Raw genomic sequence first — 16611 nt, forward strand, 5'->3', positions numbered from 1 at the left:
TGATTCAATTACAAATTATTTAGTTTGAATTTATTTTTAGATATTAAAATTATAATTTTTAAAAGATATATTGATATTATAAAAATACGATAAAATAATAAATTCGATGCATCATATAATATATAATCATACATATTAAAATTTAATATTAAAATGATTTTTGCTTTGAAAAAATGTCGGTCCCTACAGTAGGTTGTTTTATTAGGATTGAGCTATCACTTGTGTTATTTGATTTAGTTTTGAGTGTTCATCTATGCGAGGGTAAAGTCTACTTAGCTTTAGCTTTGTAAGTCTACTCAAAATTCTTAGATGATTGCTTACCTACTTTCAACGGAATATTGATTGTTACTGGAAGCACGTTTCCTTTGAGAAATATATTATCAAAAGCGTATTTCTGATAACATATTAGATGTATTATGAATAAATTAAAGAGTTAGATGAAAATTGTCGGATTTTTATTGTGCATGTTTTAGCGCCCATAGTTACTCCACTTGGGATTTCATTGGTCATTAATATCCATATGTTATGTAGGAGACACATGTCACATATATATATATATATATTCTCCCTTATAAAATCTAAATAAAAAATATTCATATATTTGATCTAAAATTTAGACTAAATATAATTATTTGAATGTATATTTATATTTTTGGATGGAGTAGTAAAAATTAAAAAGTATCTTATATTTCACTCGTTTTAAAATATAAACAAAAATTAATTAAAAAAAATTAATGTATTTATTTAAATTTTAAATAAAATACATACATTTTTTTTAAATAGAGAATAAGATAGTAGTTTTTTATTTTTTATTATATCAAAAAAATAATGAAAAAATTCAGATACAAATTCGCGGTCTCTATAACATAATATTCAATTTAAACATTTGTGAATTGATTTAGAGAAATTAGTTTATATATTAGTAAAAGATAATATTTTTGGTTTTTGTTCAGTCTCATCTCATGACCCGTACGTTTTCACAATAAACATCCAACATTATTCTTGTCCTATATATTCCCTTGCATTATTGCAAATCAAAACACACCATGATAGTCACCATCGTGCCACATCATAGGCGTAGAAATGGTTGCCCCATAAAACTGCTCAAGCTGACTACTTACAGCTCCCAATTAAACTTCTTTCCAAACACTATTTTGTTTTTCACCGAAGTAGGATTATGTTCTTAAAATGTTGGTTGGTCACTAACTTCTTGCATGTGAAGAACAACAAACTTTGAACTTTGAAATCAAGTTTGTTGAAATGTAAGGCATGTGAAGTGATTGGTTATGTCCTTTGTGACAATTACATGTTTGATAGATCATTATACGGTCTCCATCTAATGAGGTGGAGCCCTGAATATTAATCATCTCATAATCGACAACAATTTCACGTTTGAGAATTGTGAGAAAGCCAACTTATGGGTGAAAATACTTTAAAAAAAAAAGTTGCAAGAAATTAAAAATAGAGTACCAACACATATTGACATAAATCTTACCAAACTAAACTGAAAACGAGGGTCATGTTGCGTTGAGTGCTTCTCTTCACCAGCTCAAGTTTTAGGTGCCACTGTTGCTCTAATTTTGGGGCCTAAAATTGGAGGAGGCTGCCCAATAAGTATTGTCTGATATTGTATAGATGCGGTTGAGCAATTCTACTGTACATTTGTCAATTAGACATACATTGTTACGTTTGATGAGTTAAAAAGAAATATTTTATTATTATTTAAATAATAATAATAATTAAATACTATATACAAAAAGTGTCAGTGTTTTTTTTATGAGTTTTTAATATTCATAATATTTAAGGTAATCTTAAACAATCTTGAAAATTCTATTCTAATCTTAAAAATAGACCTTAATAAAAATAAAATATAATTTTGATTTTAAAATTTTAAAAAACTTATTTCAGTTCTTTTAAAAAAAATGTTAACTTTTTTAGTTTTCAAATTCTTTTTATTCACTTTTAATTCTTATTTTAAGTATTTTTTAGTAAAAGGATGATATTTTTAATCCGTAAAAAAATACTTATAAAATCAAAATAGAGACTTGAAGTGAATTAAAATAAATAAATAAAAAATTTAAAATATTATAATATTGTATGGATTAAAAATATATTTAATCCAAAAAAAAACTCCACTATCATTTTTATAATCACTAAATATATTGAATATAAGTTTAATTTGTATTAAATTATAATCAATTACATATATAATTTTATAATTAATTACAATAAAAAATCAAATATTATTAATAATTTAAAGATTGTGATCGAATGACATTATAATTTGAATATAGATAATTTTTATAAATTAAATGCTATTAAATATTTTTTACAAGACATTAGTACCATATTTATAAACAATGAAATGATGTCTTTTTGTTATAAAATATTTTTTTTTTAAAGTCGTCAATAACTATTCAACTAATAAAATAATCATTAACTTATTAGTTCAGATAACAAATATACCAAAAAGAACATTTGCGTATTTAATAATATTTTTTGTTATCAATCTGTCATGACGTCAATAGTTTATTTTATGCAAGTCAAAACAGTTATATTAAAAGTTTTTTCGTTTGATAATTCATGTACGGTTTTAGATTTGCAATGATAAAAACGATGACCACATCCAAAAGAGGCATAACATGCTAAAACCAAAATAATTCCAAATCTCAAACCTATTTCACTTTTCCCCAAAACAAATCACACAATAAAACGCTATGTTAATTAATATTTTCTAAATCTCACATTAGTTGCAACTAATCTCACCGGAAAATTCTCTACGCTTTGTCGGAGAAATATCGATCTCGATCATATTCTCTTCCTCAAACTGATATCCAAATGCATTATCATTATTCTTACAACCATCAAGAGCTATCTCAATTAAACCATCTCTGTCTTCTTCATCCCACATATAACACATATTCTCCGGCGAGTCCCATTTCTCCATCGCCGGAAACTCATTCTCCGACGAACTATCAGAGTCAGATTCAGGACAGTAACGTGATAAAGAAGGGTACCTCAAAATTCCAGTAACAAGATTCTCGTTTGAAATATCCTCTGTTTCTTCACCTTCGTATATAACCTCCAATGGCGCTTTCACGTTCCATTCAACGAAAGACTCGTCAAGAAACGAACTTGATTCAAAACCCATTTGAAATTCGAACTTTATTTCAGAATTACTCGAGACCCATCTTTGAATTTGGTCGAGAGAATCGATTTCCACCTCTTCCCCTGTTTTCCCCTGTTTCTCATCTCTGTTTTCCCTGTTTTCTTCAGTTGTAACAGATTCTGATTCAACCAAATTTTCCTTTTCTTCACTGTTAGATCTCTGAATTGCACCAAAACGGAGTACAATGATCAAGAGAATCGCGGAGAGAATCGGAACGGGCGAGAAAACTATTTTGCAGAATGAATGAGGCAAATAGATGAGAATTAAGACACATAAGGTAACAATGCATGAAAATAGAGGATCAGAAAAAACAACTGAGAGAAAATAGAGTGTTTCTTTGCATAACAAGTTGATAAAGAACCTCAATTCTAAGAGAAAATTATCTCCCTCCATTAGCTACAATTATTATTACTATAATAATTTTTCAGTTGAACAAGATAACAAAAAAGAAAATCAAAGCCATGAGTAGAGAAAGTTGAGGTTGGATGATAATTGATAAGAAAAGTTAGAAAGTAAGATTGGTGAAAAGGGATTTGGACAGAGTGTGTAATGTGGGGTTATAAGTCTTTTTGGGCATGGAATAATAGGAGGGGAAAGGGGAGTGGTCCTGTTCTATGCTATAACCAAGACTATCTTTTTATGCTTACAAGGAAAACCTACAAATCCAAACCTAAAAAAGTTGTTATGCTTTTGTGGGTCATTTTGTCAAGACTAGAAAACAAGCTGATAATTTATAGTGTTTAAGCTAATAGTTATCTCTGCTAACTATTTTTTTTTTTAGTTTATAGTGTTTTTTTATGAATTATTTGAAGTAGTCTTTGAGTGTATGATATTTATTTAAATATTAATTGAATTTATGAGTAGTAGTGTTTTTTTATTAGCTTAATTGAAGTTTTAATATTAATTAAAAATAAAAAATTTACGTCTGTTTTATATTTTTCAACAGTTAATTTTATCAATCATTTTAAATTAGATTAGATTAGTTACCTTATTAGCTATCTTTATCAATTATCTTATGTAATATTCACTATAAATCCATCTTTTAACTTATAAGATGTTTTCTATTTTTTCCAATCAGAACTTTGTGCTTATCAAATTCATGATTTTCTTCATTTTGTATCAATCAATGAATTGAGTCCCTTGGTATGTTCCCATTTTTAGATTTTTATTCATGGAATCTATTCAAGTTTTACTTTAATATAGCAAATTCAAGATACGAGGTCCGGGTGGACGGTTGCTTTAAGGTGTTGATAAAATTTTGGTTACTATAGAATGTGAAACTTCACCTAGAACCACATGAGATGCTGAGTGGATGGTCCATTTAGGGTTGGTTGGTTAGCGAGTGATAAGAAAAAAAAGGAATTAATCTAACTATAAGTGGAAGCTAAAAAGTTAGGTAGACCCACAAGAATCATGTCGTTGGATAATGTAACTGATTCTCTGTCTTTCACCTTGGGTGGAGGTGGAGGTAGAAATGTAAATAGAATAGGTCGATGAACAAGACACTAAGATAAAAAGGTGTAATTTAATCTAATTGAATTCATTACGTTAATTTTTAATTTTGTTTATCTATATGTAAAAAATAATTTGATTGAAATTAACTTATTTATTTAAATTAAGTTAGTCTAACTAAAAGTTCAAATTTAATTTTCATTAAATAAAAAGAAATTCCAACTTAACTTTTTAAATAATATTTTCTTCATTTTAATATAAAGTTCAATTGAAATTGATTACAATTGACAACCTATAACTGTTATGCAATTAGACACATTTAAATTGTTTACTCAAAATAATACAGTCCAAATTTTAAATTTAAATTTTAAAATTGGTTCATTCATTTATATGTATTGATTACATTAAATCCAAATTTGAGAGAAAGTGAGAGAGACTACGAGGACATTGTTTTGCCAAATAAATAGATATAGGAGTATAGAGTACATTTCGTGGACTCCTTCTTCAACCATAGGTGTACTTTTGAGGGAATAAAAAAGATGAATGTATCTAGTAATAATTTGAAATGTCTTATATTTAATAACAAAATGTTTTTCTAAAGAGTATTTATAATTGAGAAATAATAGAGTACTATTTTTCTAATATAATACAAATAATAAAACCAAGGAAAACGATATAAGATTGGATGTATAACTTCTACATATGTTAATAGGTTGAACTAAACTTTCAAAAAGACTAAATCTAAGCCTAAAAATTTCTGTCAACATAAACCATACTTAGTTCTTAAATTGTCTCCAAATAAGTAGTTTAGTGGTACGAGTTATAATGCATAAGAAATATTATATATATAGTTCAAAATTTGACTTCTTTACAACAAATTCTTCTTTTCTAACAAATTAATGGTTGATTTTGGATTATTTATTTAAATTTCAAAATACTTTATTTTAAAATTTATATATCAAAATATTTTAGATTTTTAGATTTTCAAGAAGTCGCATCCCCATAATATGACCATATTAATTTTTAAGTCTTATATCATAAACTTCACTCACAAATTTTACTGCTGATAATTTTAGTAAATAATTAATCATTCATGTAATACATTTAATATTTATTTTATATTATTTAATATTGTAAAAACAAATTATTCTGAAAAAACTTCTAAAGTTTTGTTTTTGTTAATTTTGATAAACATCGTTTTGAATTTTACTAATTTCAACCTCTAGATTTATTGGACAGACCCCGATACAATGCGAAAATAATCTATATTTCTAGCATTACTCCCTATTGTATATTGAATTTTTACATATTGCTCACATTAACTTCCTTCCTCCTATATATATTTTCCATCTCCCTTTTTTCATATATCGTTTTTCACACCCGCCTCATTTTTTTGCTTAGTGCATATGACGTGTTACACTTGGCCTTTTTTTAAGAAAAAAAGAAATTTAATGGAAAGTGGTACACTTAACTCTTTTTTTATGTAGAAATCAATCGGTACACTTAACTTGAATGAGTGAATCCACATAATTTCTTTGTGCATGTGATGTGTTAAGCTTTGCTTAAATCCAAAAGTAATAGCTCCATATCCAAAGATGGTAGAGCAACCAAAAAACAAAGCATACATTGACTCTTGCATTTGCACCTATAAATCCCCGAAATATATAGTCTAGTTAATAGCTACCACTATTAATATTACTCCTCCACGTTAACATCACCCTTGTCTCTTCAATATATAGCAACTTGTTACCCAACATTCCCTGCATTATTTTAGTACTCTGTATGTAACCTACGTACAACTTCACTTATTCCTTATTCTATGACTTGTATATCACCAAGCACTTTGTTCTCCTTTCTGGAAGTGGTAAATGATACAGAGAAATAAATAACAAATACAATCATTATCAGAATTGATACTGCTATTTGATATCGACATTAAAGTTCTTTGATTTCATTTTCGACTGCACGTGGCCCACTTATACTTAGTAAAGATATGGATGAAGTTGGTTGTTATTCCGGTCTTCAGAGTTCTCTACATTTTATAGATTCTAAGATCCGGTAGTGAAAAAATGGACTAATTATTTACTGGAAGATTCAATTCGATAATTCTTTTTACACATTTTGAGTAAATATTGGGATTCAACATATTTAAAGGGCTACAACAAATATATTAGAGAGAAGATAATATGTGTCCCAATCGCATATGTTAATGATTTGAATATATAGAAATTTTGTTTTAAAATCTATATTTTCAACTTGTTAAACATTCAATTAATGCGTTTTTCAAACTTTTGATATTTTTAATATGTGTCCTTATTCCTTAAAGGCACACATTAGCATGATCTCAAATATTATAGTAAAACCTTTTTAAACTATAAAAAAAAAAAAAAAAAAAAAACACAGGACTCAGAGAAAAACAAAGAACCAAGTTTTGGTATATCCAAACTCAAATTTGAACTAATCTGATATATTATATATTCATAATTAAATTGAGTTTATTTATTTATTTTTTACACTAGCTTGAACAACTTAGTTCTTGGGCCGGCCTTGAAAATAGGTCCACAATTTCAGTATAAGCATGATGAACATAGTTATTTTTTAAACGGAGAACAAAGTATTAAATATTTAGCATAACTTTCTATTATTAGCAATGGCGCAGTCTGATACATACGTCCTTTGATTTCCCTTACATTTTAAGTCCTACTCTCCTACTGTATGGCCGACTCACTCCATATTTGAATATCCAATCTCAAAACCCTCCAAGTTGGGGAACCATTAAAAAAATGTAAAGGAAGGTTTAGGACCCCATGACCTCACCATCACCATGTTCTGCGTGACTTTATTATTCTAGTAGTATATTTGTGCTTCAGTTGGTTCAATCGTAGCCGAGAGATTATTTTCACGATAATACATGTGTACATCTGAAGATTGTTGTATAGTAAGGACTGGTGACATCTTGTACTTTGGACTTTAAGTGTGGCATAAACTTGTCAATGTTTATGTTTCCTAGCATGCATTGTGTATTCTCTGCTGTTTCTAACTGCATTGCAGTTGAATTCTAAAAGATCTAAACTCTCCCAATCGACGGATAAAGATTAATAATCTTAGTATAAAATGTTCAAATGTGTTTTTTTTACGGGAATGTTGAAATGTTTTATGCATGCAAGGAAAATAAGTTTTCTCATATTTAAAATTCCATGTAATTTTCATATTAAAATGTTGCGTCTATTTTTCTCTTTATAGATACTAAACAAGAGAACCTATTAAAACTTGTAAATATTATGGAGAGAGAGAACTTCAACTAGTATATAACAAAATGAAAGAATCAATTTCTGTATGCTAGCGATTCTGTGTGTACTGCTATATAAGAAACATAAAGAATTTTGCAGCAAAATGACTTAGTAACAGAGAACTAATAGACACTCATTTGATAGTGAGAGGTCAAAAAACTATCACAAACTCTAAAAAAATTATATCCCCCTCCGGCCCTCCCCCAAACAAATTCCAACCATATTTACAAATTTCAGCTGGTAATGACACCTTGCTCCACTTGACAATAACGACTGGTCAATTTCAGCTGGACCAGCAGAATCCATACAGCAGTCAGGGATAGTATCTTGGATGCTGAGAAGCATACTTCCCTGAATACTGCAAGTTATCAGGTAACCCTCCATGATGAGGTCTTAGAGTTGGTGCCCCATATGGGGGAAGTGAATCTGAAATGTAATAGTAACAAATAATTAGTCTTAATTAAAAAATAACTTCAAAGGAGATAAATTATAAGACAGTAACTACATGTGGTTGGGGCAGGTGTATGCAGGTCAGACAGGAAATCTCTGTTGTCAACATAAGGTCTGTCATAAGTACTATAATCGAAAGGCGTTGTCCTTGCACTTGCAATTGGAGAGGGTTCATGCATGCCATTCCTGTAGGAATCATGAAAAGTAGCAATTGGAGAGGGTTCATGCATGCCATTCCTGTAGGAATCATGAAAAGTACCATGGAAACCCATATGGCTCCCTGCAATGTTTGGCCTGTAATGGCTACCCAAAACAGGGTTTGTGTAAGCCTCAATGCCGCCGGTAGGAATGACACCATAAGTTCGATCGTAACCAGCATTGTCTCTAGGAAAACAAGATGCTTCATCATAGGAATGAAGCCCACAAGGAGATGGTACTCTTGCAGCTTGTGAAATTTGACTGCTTGGATATCCTCCAGACAATGGATACACAGTCATACGAGGTTCAGTCATATGACCACCTGCACTGACCTATGAGAGCATGTGCCTAGGCATCAGCATTGTTGCCAAAAGACAGAATAACCAACATGAAAAGTCTGCAAATTTTTAGAAAATTCTATTTAAGCTGATCTGACTAACTTGACTAGGCATCCCATAGTTGGATGGAGAGATCGGAGAATAAGAGGCTTGCAGGGGAATGCTACTGCCTGAACAATAGCGCACCGTCGTCAGTAAAATCGAAAAGAATCAAATAATTAAAAAGTAAGTGTATGTAGATAAAAACCTGCCAAACTTCCTTGATTCTGCAGACCTGATCCGGCAGAAGACTGAAAAGAACCTCTGCACGATAATGTTGATGGGTTGTTATTAGATAGAGAAGCAGTATTTTGCTTCATCTGATCCAAATATTTCTGAGACTCGTCTCGGTTCAGTTCTACAAACAGAACCTTGAAATAAAAATGAAGCTTTAGTATTGTCGTTATTGACAACCAAAGCAATAAAAAGCAGAGTAGGGTACTAAATACCTTATCAAAATACTCATCTGAATGAGGCATATCCTTGCTTTTAGGTAGAACATAATTAGCTGCCAGAGCCATAAAAGAGCAGAACATGCAAAAAATTCTTTTTAAGTAAAGAGAAATGATAAAACTTAACACGAGCAGATAACAAGTAAAGGAAAAGAATTAAAAAAATACCAATCATGTTATTCAAAGCATCAGTTGGAACTTTTTTCCCCGTTTCTTTAAATCTTTTATCATAACGTCTCTTAAGATCTTCCGGCTTGGGGAACACAACAACAGCAATCTGGAATGGACAAAATTATTATATTACCTAATCTATAGTAAATTCATCTTCCAAGCTCCAGCAAACAAATAGCTACCTTTTGATAGTCGGCAAATGGCTTAAGCTTACGCTTGCGTGCATTTCTGTACACATTTGTCTGGTCAATTATATAATTGCGAGGTACACTAGCCGCCCTGGAAAGAATTACATTGAACATTGCAGTTGCCTTGTCCATCAAACGATCAAACCTTTCACTGTAGTTGTTTTTCCGCAGCAGTCCAGGAACCTAAACAACACCGGGTTAGTAAAAAATCAAAGTTAGAAAAATGATAACCACAAAATGTCCGGCAAGTAAACTAACCTTCATCTGCTCAAGAATTAAGTTTGTCCCAAGCAAAACATAACGCTTCTCGGGATGATCTTTCACCCATTTTTCAGCCCACACAGTCTTGCCCGAAGCCGGTAACCCAACCATCATCATCAATTCACAATCCTTCGGTTCAGAAAAAGAAGGTCCCAAAACCGCGTTCCCATCCACAACAGCCAAGGCCCAAGGTCTAAACCCTTCTCGAGGAACAAGCCCTTGTTCAACACTAAACTGCATCTGAACCACAACATTTTTCAACAGAACATGCGGAAAAAGTGCACACCCCCAAGGCGAATCCTTCGGAAAAGTAGAATCCAACGCTCCAAGACCAAGAGAACCAACATCAAATTGAAATGCAGTACCCAACCATTTACCATTCTTGGAAAAACCAATAGTAGCAAGTGGTTTACTCTCAAGGTCAATGCAACAAACTATTGTATCACCAACACCAAACCTATCACCAAAATTAAAAAACTTCCCCGCATTGGAAAACTTTCCGGTACCACCGAAACCAAAGCTATTTGTGGACTCACCAAGAGCTCCAACAGCATCATCCCCTCTAGAAACACCAAGACGACATAAATTTTGCTGATCAGGGGCAGTATCATCAATATCAACTCGTTGTGAAGAAACAACAATGCAACTAAAACAATACCTACCCTTTGTTATTCCAACATTAGCTCTAGCACCAGACCAACAATAACCAAACCCTTCCTCATGAAGACCATATCCAACAACTCCATTGCATTCAATATTAAAATCTAACAAATAAATCAATAGTTTAATTCAAAGACCAAAGATATAAATACACAAATTAAATAAACAAAGAAATGAAATTCGTGTAAATTAAAAGAGGGTTTTGAATTTTGACGAAGTGAGTGAGAGTGAAATACCTAAGTCAGTGTCTGAGGAATTGAGAACAACGCGAGGTGAAGGAAGGGGTTCCGATGCAGATTCCTTTGGTTTTTTTGGATGATTTGCCACGTCTTCTTGGAAAGGGAAGTTACGTTTTGTGGAAGACATTGTTCTTCACGCGAACAAAGAATAGCGCTAAAATATATCGTTTTATACACTTGTAAAGTTGTGCGAATAATCGAGTCAAGACATAATGGTACTATATAAAATTATCAGCTTAGTCAAATGAGATTAATATGAATGAGTTAAATGTTTAATTAATATATCATATCATTATCTTTAATAATAAAATTTAAATATAAATTATTTTAATTATTATTTTATAATTTTAAAAATAATTTACTAAATTTTAAAATTTTAATATTAATTTGACTGAAAATTTAAAAATTTCATCAATTTACTTATTTACTCATTTGTAAACACGTGTCTACTAAAACATTTCGGATTTCTGTTCAAATGTTGATGTTTCTAAATAAACCACTTATTTTTATTATTTTTCACATTTAGCCTACTAAATAAATAAATCCTTATATAAGATAGTAGATCACATTGTTGGCCCCACCCTCACCCCATTTTCCTTTTTATGTCATTTTCACCTCAATTTCCTCTTTTGTTCGTTTGTAAAAAAAATATAAATGATAGATATTTATTTGGAAACCAACAAAAATCGTTATAATTATATTGATGGCAGATAAAGAATTTGTAGTCTTTTAATCACTTCTTTAATTCATCCTTTTTAACTATAAGATTAACTTTATATTCTCTATAATGATGAATTATATTTAAATTTTATAAAATAAAAAAATTAAATTAAATTATTAAGTATTATTGACAAAACTTAAAAGTCAACAAATAATAAATTAATGCAATATTTTATATAATCTTTCTATCCATCCTCTGGTAGTACTTCATGTGGAGGTATTATTGGAGATAATCTTGGAAATTTCATTCATGGCTTCTATTTGAAATTGACCATTCTCCAATGTGCCACTTGTTGACTTGGCAATGGTTCATGGTATCACTATTGCATGTAACCAACCATTCACTTTATAATGCCACTTTTTAAATTTACACTTCTCAATAATCTGATGAATTATTATCTTATGGAGGACAAAAAAATTATCACTTACCAATTTAAAATTCACTTAACTAATTTTATTTTCTATATTTTTTCAATAATAACAATACATATTCTTTTCTTTCTTTAAATCTTATTTCCTTCCTTACCCCACCCAACACTAGTTTCCATGATTAAAAATATTATCTTCTTTTCACTTAAGGTATAAGAGTTTGATCATCTATTTGGATTTCCCTCTTATGTTTATGTTAAAATTTGATGAGAGACCATATTTACCTTTTTGTTATTCTTTCAAGAAAGTCTATCAATTAAAAAATGAATCAATACATTACAACAAATCATAAATGGAGAAAAATCAAATAGAAAATTTAAAATAAAACTAATACTTTCCTGGTTTTATTGAAATAGTTAGATAGTACAAGATGCATTACATACTTCAAACAAAACAAAATCATCAAAATCTTGTCTCTTTTGTTTTTGCCTATCTATTAATATAGGGAAAAAAAAATATGCCAAACAAGCCAAATGAGAATCCTCAATCATATATTTGAAGCAATGGCTTATGAATATTTCTATGAAATAAAGTAATGGCATCCTAAGAGTAGATCACAATTTAATCCCTACCCTCTCTAATATATCTACCAAATCAAATACCTAAATAGAGTATCATATTTATATTTCACAATCTTCATCTCTAATCAAATCTATAATACAAAATAAAATCACGGATGTTTCACTTAATTCATCCCAATTGAACTTTGACCCTTTTTGTTTCTTCAATGGAGTATTTGGAATTTCAATTTCTGAAAATTTATCATTTGTGTCAATTGGATCACAATTATAAAATGGTAAAGTGTTCTTTTTTGGTGTGGTAAACTTAAAATGTGATTCCTCCACAAGTAGAGTCTGCAATTAACAAAATCAACAATTATAAATAATAATAATAATAATAATAATAATAATAATAATAATAATAATAATAATAATAATAATAATAATAATAATAATAATAATAATATAAACACAATAAACAACTTAACAATGCTACTAATTAATTAATTAATTAAAGTACATACTGCATCTCTAATTGTTTTGGACACATGAAAAAGCTGCTTCAAATCATCATGGTCCACACCACACAAAACATGTAACTGCCATATTCAAAATACATCCACTATTAAAACACACAAAAATAAAATCTTTAAACAAATAATAAAATGATTGAAATTAATTAATTTACATAATAATATAATTATTATTACCAGAATATCTTGAGGAAGAGATTCGAGGGGAGAAAAATCTGAGTTGAAATTGATTCTCTTCCTTCTAAACGTGCTAGCAAAACCTAGTTCCATATTACCAAATACAAATGCAAAAATCTTCTAAAATCTCTAAAAGATTTTACTTTTTTTTGTTGCGAAATCTGAAATAGCCCAAAAGGAAGTAACAACTATTTATCCACCATAGTGACAAAATCTACAACGGAAATAATTTGAGTGTGAATATAATGATTGTGGTAAAAATCAATACTTTCCTGAAGGAGGATGGTGAGAAATCAAAGAAAAGTGGAAACAAAATCTGAAATAGAAGAGACATAAAATTTCTTATTTCGGTAGATAGGTAACAAAATAGATTATACAATGGTTTCTATTTCAAGCATATAGTATAAACAGAAACATTTCTTTTTCTTTTTCTTTGGTTACAAAACAAAATGTATCTATTTGCTGTAAAATAAGGAATGCATAAATTTAAATTTAAATTCAAACAAAAGGCTGTATATTTGGTTTAAAAATCGAAGAAAAATGGAAATACGGTGAAGTTTTCTTTTATTAAAAAAATACGATAATATCATTCTAATTAGTTTAACATCTATTATGTTTAAATTCAAAAAATGACATTCAATTTAACCCCGTTAATATTTTGTAACTTTTTTATTTAGAGAATATATATATATATAAATTAATTGAGTTTCAATTATGAGATTATTTTTCAGTTTTTGTATTTTAAGTTTAAAAAAAATTATTAACAAATAAATATATGGTCACGTAAAAAATAGTAATAATATAATTTTTTAATAATTTTTTAAAATAAATAAAATTATGTAAAATTATAAATTTGTTCATTTAATAATAATTTAAATTATAGTAGTTCTTGGAGATGGCGTCAAACAATTATTTGAGTGGTGATTGAACGCCGATAGTGGTTGTTATGGTTGGAGGTGGGCGGAGATCAAAGTGATATTAATTGGAGTTATAGTGGTCAAAGTGATAACCGACAATGGTCGAAGTGGTGACTAATTGTGTTGGGTGAAGTGAAGATCAATAGTAACAGTATCTGAAGAGGGTCAAACAGATGTCAGAGTTGTGGCTAGTGGTAGATGGAGTGACCTAAGGTGGTGGTAGGTGGATTGGTGGTTGTTATGGTTAGCAGTAGTTAGTGGTGGTTAATGTAATGATGGACAACCGGTGGCTAATGATTACCGAGCATTTGTACCCTAGTTTTAGACTTGAGTTTAATATTAAATAAAACAGGAATTAATTATAATTTATGACTTACAATTTTCATTAACATTTCTTTATTTTGTTTTGTTAATCCCTTAAAATATTATTATTCAATGTTATTTTATTGATACTTTTATTTATTATTAATTATATTAATAATGCTTAAATATAATTTTGTTTAGATGTTTTGTATACTATTAATATGTAGCCCGTGGCAAGCAAGCATATATCGTCAATATAAAATTATTCATTTTTTAATCATAATTTAAAATTAAAATATGTTTGATCCACGATGTTTCTTTATAATTATATAATAATTTATTATTTTTAATAATATATTATTTGTAAATATCAATAGTTAAAATAATGTGCATATAATTTTTTTGTACATATTATAAAATATATTAGTTGTAGGTATTATTTTTTTATTTTTCATATACTTTTTTTTACCAAAAATAATTATATTTGAGATATTGTTAATCATTAAACGTGGTCATCTCTTCTAAATAGAACATTCGAATTTTGGTATGTTATGTTGTGGGAGCGTATTCTTTTTTGCTAGAGTAGGAGGTGGACGGGGATCAAAGTGGTGGCTAGTCGAAGCTGCACTGGACAAAGATGGTGGTTATATTGATGTCTAACAATGATCGAAGTGGTGATGAATCGTATTAGTTGAAGTGAAGATTGACAACAGTAGTGGGTGGAAGGGGGTTTGACAAAGGTGATGGTTATAGTGATGAGTGACAATGGTCGAAGTGGTGATCAATCGTGTTAGTTGAAGTGAAGATCGACAACAGAATTAGGTGGAGGGGGATTTGACAAAGAGGTTAGAGTTGTGGCTAGCGGTGAATGAATGAAGTAGTCGAATGTGGTAATTGGACTAATGATTGGCAGTAACTAGTGGTGGCCGAATTAGTGATCGACAACCGACGGCCAACTATTAGTGATGATAACATGTTAGAGTTAATGCAAAAGCAATAAATATATATATTTATTTTTAATTTAAGTAGAAAACCGTTCAAATTGAATGAAAGATCACCTTAATACATTTTACTTCAACATGTTTTATTTTCAAAATTAATCTTGAAAGCCAAAATTCAGAACCACACCAATTAAACGAGCATTAGTACTTGAGTTTGATATTAAATAAAACATAAATAAGTTATAATTTGTGACTTACAATCTTTCATTAACATTATTTTATTATTTTATTAATCCTTTGAAATATTATTATTCAATATTGTTTTATGGATAATTTTATTTATTATTAATTATATTAATAATGCTTAAATATAATTTTTTTTAGATATTCTATATATTACTAAAAGTGTTTAATGATAATGTTAACTTTTTCTATAAGCTAAAAATATATTAAAATAAAAGAAAACAAAAACAAAAACTTAAGAGGATGTGAACCTAACTTAGTAAAAATGTGAAGTTAAACAAGAAAAGCATAAACAAAAAACCAAAAATATGTCAAAGCATGTTCTAAGTTCTAGCTTAAGAATATATGATGTCAAAACTTGAGCTGAAGCTGGAATCTATATGTGTCAATATTTCAATTTTAGACTTGAGTTTTAATATTAAAACATTTTAATCTGTGAGTTGAAACATTTTAACATGTACATCATTCCTTAAATGTTTTAAAATTAATGTGGATATTTTTCCATGTACATGATTCAAATTCTTTGAGTTGAGAATGTCTCAGTTTGAGATTCTAACGACCTTTTTGTGAAAGAACTTTACAATAAAATAGTGGTTGAAATGACTCATTATGCTAATAGTTTTATTCAATCTTTCTTTCAAGAAATTTTATCTCTTTTAAAATTCTTTAATTGCAGAACTTATATTCAACATATCTAAAAAAAAAGAATCGTCAGCTGATTTGCTTATTCGACTTCATATGATGGAGTTAGGGTAAATAGTATTTTTTTCTATTATTAATTTATTTCTTTTAGATGATGTCAGAGGTGTAGATATTTTTCGCATTATTGTTTAGTTTTTCGTTTTATATAAAAATAAATGAAGGTTGTAAATAAAGCAGTTATAGTAAGGAAAATAGTGTTAAACAATATACGATATTAGGTAAATATATATATATATATA

General features: G+C 29.1%; 2 protein-coding genes across 5 annotated transcripts; both read right to left on the reverse strand.

The window, feature by feature from the left end:
- Positions 1–893: 893 nt before the first annotated feature.
- Positions 894–3881, reverse strand: LOC101496994 (uncharacterized). Of its 4 annotated transcripts, none has more exons than XR_003470012.2 (3): positions 2767–3880; positions 1496–1654; positions 894–1352 (listed from the first exon to the last, which is right to left on the reverse strand). XR_003470012.2 is itself a non-coding variant. In XM_073370321.1 (2 exons), exons 1-2 carry the CDS (start codon positions 3560–3562, stop codon positions 1575–1577), a joined length of 873 nt encoding a protein of 290 aa, XP_073226422.1. In that variant the 5' UTR covers positions 3563–3881; the 3' UTR covers positions 894–1574. The 4 variants fall into 4 exon arrangements, 2 of the variants coding, with proteins under 2 accessions (XP_073226422.1, XP_004485700.2); XR_003470017.2 differs by having other exon boundaries at positions 1496–1587; positions 2767–3879; XM_073370321.1 differs by having other exon boundaries at positions 894–1651; positions 2767–3881.
- Positions 3882–7930: 4049 nt separating this feature from the next.
- On the reverse strand, positions 7931–11093 carry LOC101497641 (uncharacterized). Its single transcript, XM_004485646.4, has 9 exons — positions 10905–11093; positions 10006–10772; positions 9742–9930; positions 9557–9665; positions 9386–9444; positions 9145–9307; positions 9000–9067; positions 8417–8891; positions 7931–8337 (listed from the first exon to the last, which is right to left on the reverse strand). The coding sequence occupies exons 1-9, from the start codon at positions 11032–11034 to the stop codon at positions 8225–8227; spliced, it is 2073 nt and encodes a 690-aa protein (XP_004485703.1). The 5' UTR covers positions 11035–11093; the 3' UTR covers positions 7931–8224.
- Positions 11094–16611: the final 5518 nt, after the last annotated feature.

Source organism: Cicer arietinum, chromosome 1 (assembly GCF_000331145.2).
Source record: "Cicer arietinum cultivar CDC Frontier isolate Library 1 chromosome 1, Cicar.CDCFrontier_v2.0, whole genome shotgun sequence".
NCBI lineage: Eukaryota > Viridiplantae > Streptophyta > Magnoliopsida > Fabales > Fabaceae > Cicer > Cicer arietinum.

Coding starts and splice junctions, on each gene's coding strand:
- LOC101496994 (XM_004485643.4), bottom strand. CDS start 3,562: ATGGAGGGAGATAATTTTCTCTTAGAATTGAGGTTCTTTATCAACTTG. Junction 1,655..2,766: donor AAAGCGTAGAGAATTTTCCG/GTGAGATTAGTT, acceptor ACAAATGTACAG/TAGAATTGCTCAACCGCATC.
- LOC101497641 (XM_004485646.4), bottom strand. CDS start 11,034: ATGTCTTCCACAAAACGTAACTTCCCTTTCCAAGAAGACGTGGCAAAT. Junction 10,773..10,904: donor TTCCTCAGACACTGACTTAG/GTATTTCACTCT, acceptor TTTATTTGTTAG/ATTTTAATATTGAATGCAAT. Junction 8,892..8,999: donor ACTATGGGATGCCTAGTCAA/GTTAGTCAGATC, acceptor ATGCTCTCATAG/GTCAGTGCAGGTGGTCATAT.